Here is a 2496-nt window from a genome sequence, read left to right on the forward strand (position 1 = left end):
GTTCTTGTCTCTCTCTCTCTCTCTCTCTCTCTCTCTCTCTCTCTCTCTCTCTTTCAGTGTCTAAACGAGCAATAGGTAATCGCACGGCAACAAAGTATTCGCGGAAGAAAGTAACATTGGATAACGAGCGATCGTGTCCGGTGTCCGCGCCGATGATGACAGTTCTCGATGTGGATAACGAGAACATTAGAAGATCGGTTTACACAATAGTCAATTCTTCCTTTTACACGCTATACCTTTTACACGTTTTACTTTTACCGCGAGTTGTAGTAAATAATGAATAATTCATTGGTACCATCGATCGAGTAGATAGTTATGTCAAGAGCGGTTTTGCTGCATTCCTGGGATTATGATAACGCAATGAATAACTCACCTTTATAGAGTTTCAGACGCCTCCGATTAATCGGATATTTAAAGTAGGATTCAATAAGATGTTACATCTTATTAACAAAAGCCACCGTCCAGAAATATCTTCTCGCACATTTTACATAATGTGCACTGTGCGGTAACCACGACGGTACGAAGAAAGCGAAAAATTACTGCAGTGAATGATACCGTTTTTTCGTATTCGCAAACAAACACGTTTTCTCCATTATACTCTCCATCAAATATCTTCTAATCTCGACTAAGTATCTTTTTTTATATAAATGATTTGCTGCGATCTCTATAATAATTAAAAAAAAAAATCAGGAAACAAAAAGATTGATCATAAGTACTGCATATTTTATTTATCCATATGTAACTGGTTATACTGAATATAAAAAATGCATAAGAGAGGCTGTGATACTCGTATAGCACAATTGCAAAGTTAGCAATGTTACTGCAATATTACTGGAAACATTGCTGTAATATTGCTTTGTACTAGGCTAGAAATATGTTGCACTTTGGGACACGCTTATTTTTTAATAATATCAAGATTTTTAATGACTGCTTTAGTTGAAAAGTAATATAACTGAGCAGGGAATATTAAAAACATTATCAATAATAACATTTTTAATGTTGGCTAATATTAGTTATATTACTTTTCAACTAAAGAAATACAACCAAGAAATGCAACCAACATTAAAAATTTTGTTATTAAAGTAATAATTTATGTATCCTTAGATACCGCAGTCCCTCTTACGTCTTGTATTTTATCGAGATATTTCTAATGTTTTATCTAAGCTAACAAATAAAAATATTTATAATACATGTGTATCATATACAATATTTGCTGAAATTTAATAAAAATTGAATTTAATTTAATAATTGAAGCTATAATCATATTCTCTAACTTTCGTCGGTGAGTGATATCTGAATAAACTGCCGATTAGAATTATCGACGGATATGAGAGAGAATGAATACTTTCGTTCCGAGGATATATACGGAAGGAAAAATCTCGGCCAGGTAACGTCAGCTAGATCAGCGCGTAAATCGTTCCGCGCAACGATGAATCTTCATTTCTAGAGTACTTTCATTTTCTAGCTATGTCGCGCACCTTTGGTCCGTGAACTGCAGAACTGTGATGAAAATTGAACTGTGGTGGCCGAAGAAGAGACGGCAGTGGAGGCGGCAGCGACAGCAGCGAAAGAAGAAGAAATCCCCTTGAGGAGGCCGCGTAACAACGGCGACGCGATCACGAATACCGTCTACCTTCCTGTGCCTTCCTTTTCCGTGGGTATCCCCTCGGTGGCCTCTATAAAAGTTCGGAAGAGTCTCGATCGCACGCCACACGCGTGAAAGCTTGCAAGTGAAACGCTCAACATATCTCTTTTTCTACGTGCCTTACATATCGGGAGTACCTTGAGCCTCCGGAGCGCACACGTGGAAGAAAATGCGGACCACCGCGGTAAGTAACAACGCGCGCAAACACACATTCTTAATTATTGAGTTCGATTGTCGGTCTCTTATGTACGTTTCCACCAAAGACTACTCTCTAAAACCTTTAGAGTGAATTGTCACTTTGAAGAATGAAATTTCACTCTTCAAGATGAAAACTGACCCATTCTTTCTCAAGACTGGCTCAATTTTCACTCTTTAGAGATTCTACTGTAAAGAATTTAGAGAGTAGATTAACTTTAATTTCTATTCGATTTACTCTTTTTCTTTTTCTAATTCTTAACGTTGGTTTCACCATTTTGGTTAATTTATCAACCGATTATTGTATTGAAACTGATCAATAATTGAACTGATCAATTATGTATGCGTTTGTCGTTAAGCAGAATTGATCAGAATTGATTAGATTCAGTTTATCACACTTAATTGATCGATCAAGCTAATTGGAAATGATGAAACTGGCTCTTAGAAAAAAAGATGAAGGAAAAGTAATGTGTTTTCACCAATGTGTGTGCACACACACACACACACACACACACACACACACACACACACACACACACACACACACATACACACACACATAACAATATAATTATTACTTATTTAATTACTCTCTATTACTAATTACTCTTCTATTTCGTTTTAGTTAGTTAACTTAAATAGAAGTAATAAGTTGT

The 2496-nt window shown here is 36.1% G+C and overlaps 1 protein-coding gene across 1 annotated transcript in view; it reads left to right on the plus strand.

The window, feature by feature from the left end:
• Positions 1-1814: 1814 nt before the first annotated feature.
• LOC105619926 (proline-rich proteoglycan 2-like) overlaps positions 1815-2496 on the plus strand; it is a 5685-nt gene continuing 5003 nt past the window's right edge. Inside the window, exon 1 of the mRNA XM_012201444.1 lies at positions 1815-1829. Within this exon, the coding sequence (XP_012056834.1) occupies positions 1815-1829 (15 nt within the window). The remainder of the gene's footprint in view (positions 1830-2496) is intronic.

The sequence above is a fragment of the Atta cephalotes genome (assembly GCF_000143395.1).
Source record: "Atta cephalotes unplaced genomic scaffold scaffold00002, whole genome shotgun sequence".
In the NCBI taxonomy this organism is placed as follows: Eukaryota; Metazoa; Arthropoda; class Insecta; order Hymenoptera; family Formicidae; genus Atta; species Atta cephalotes.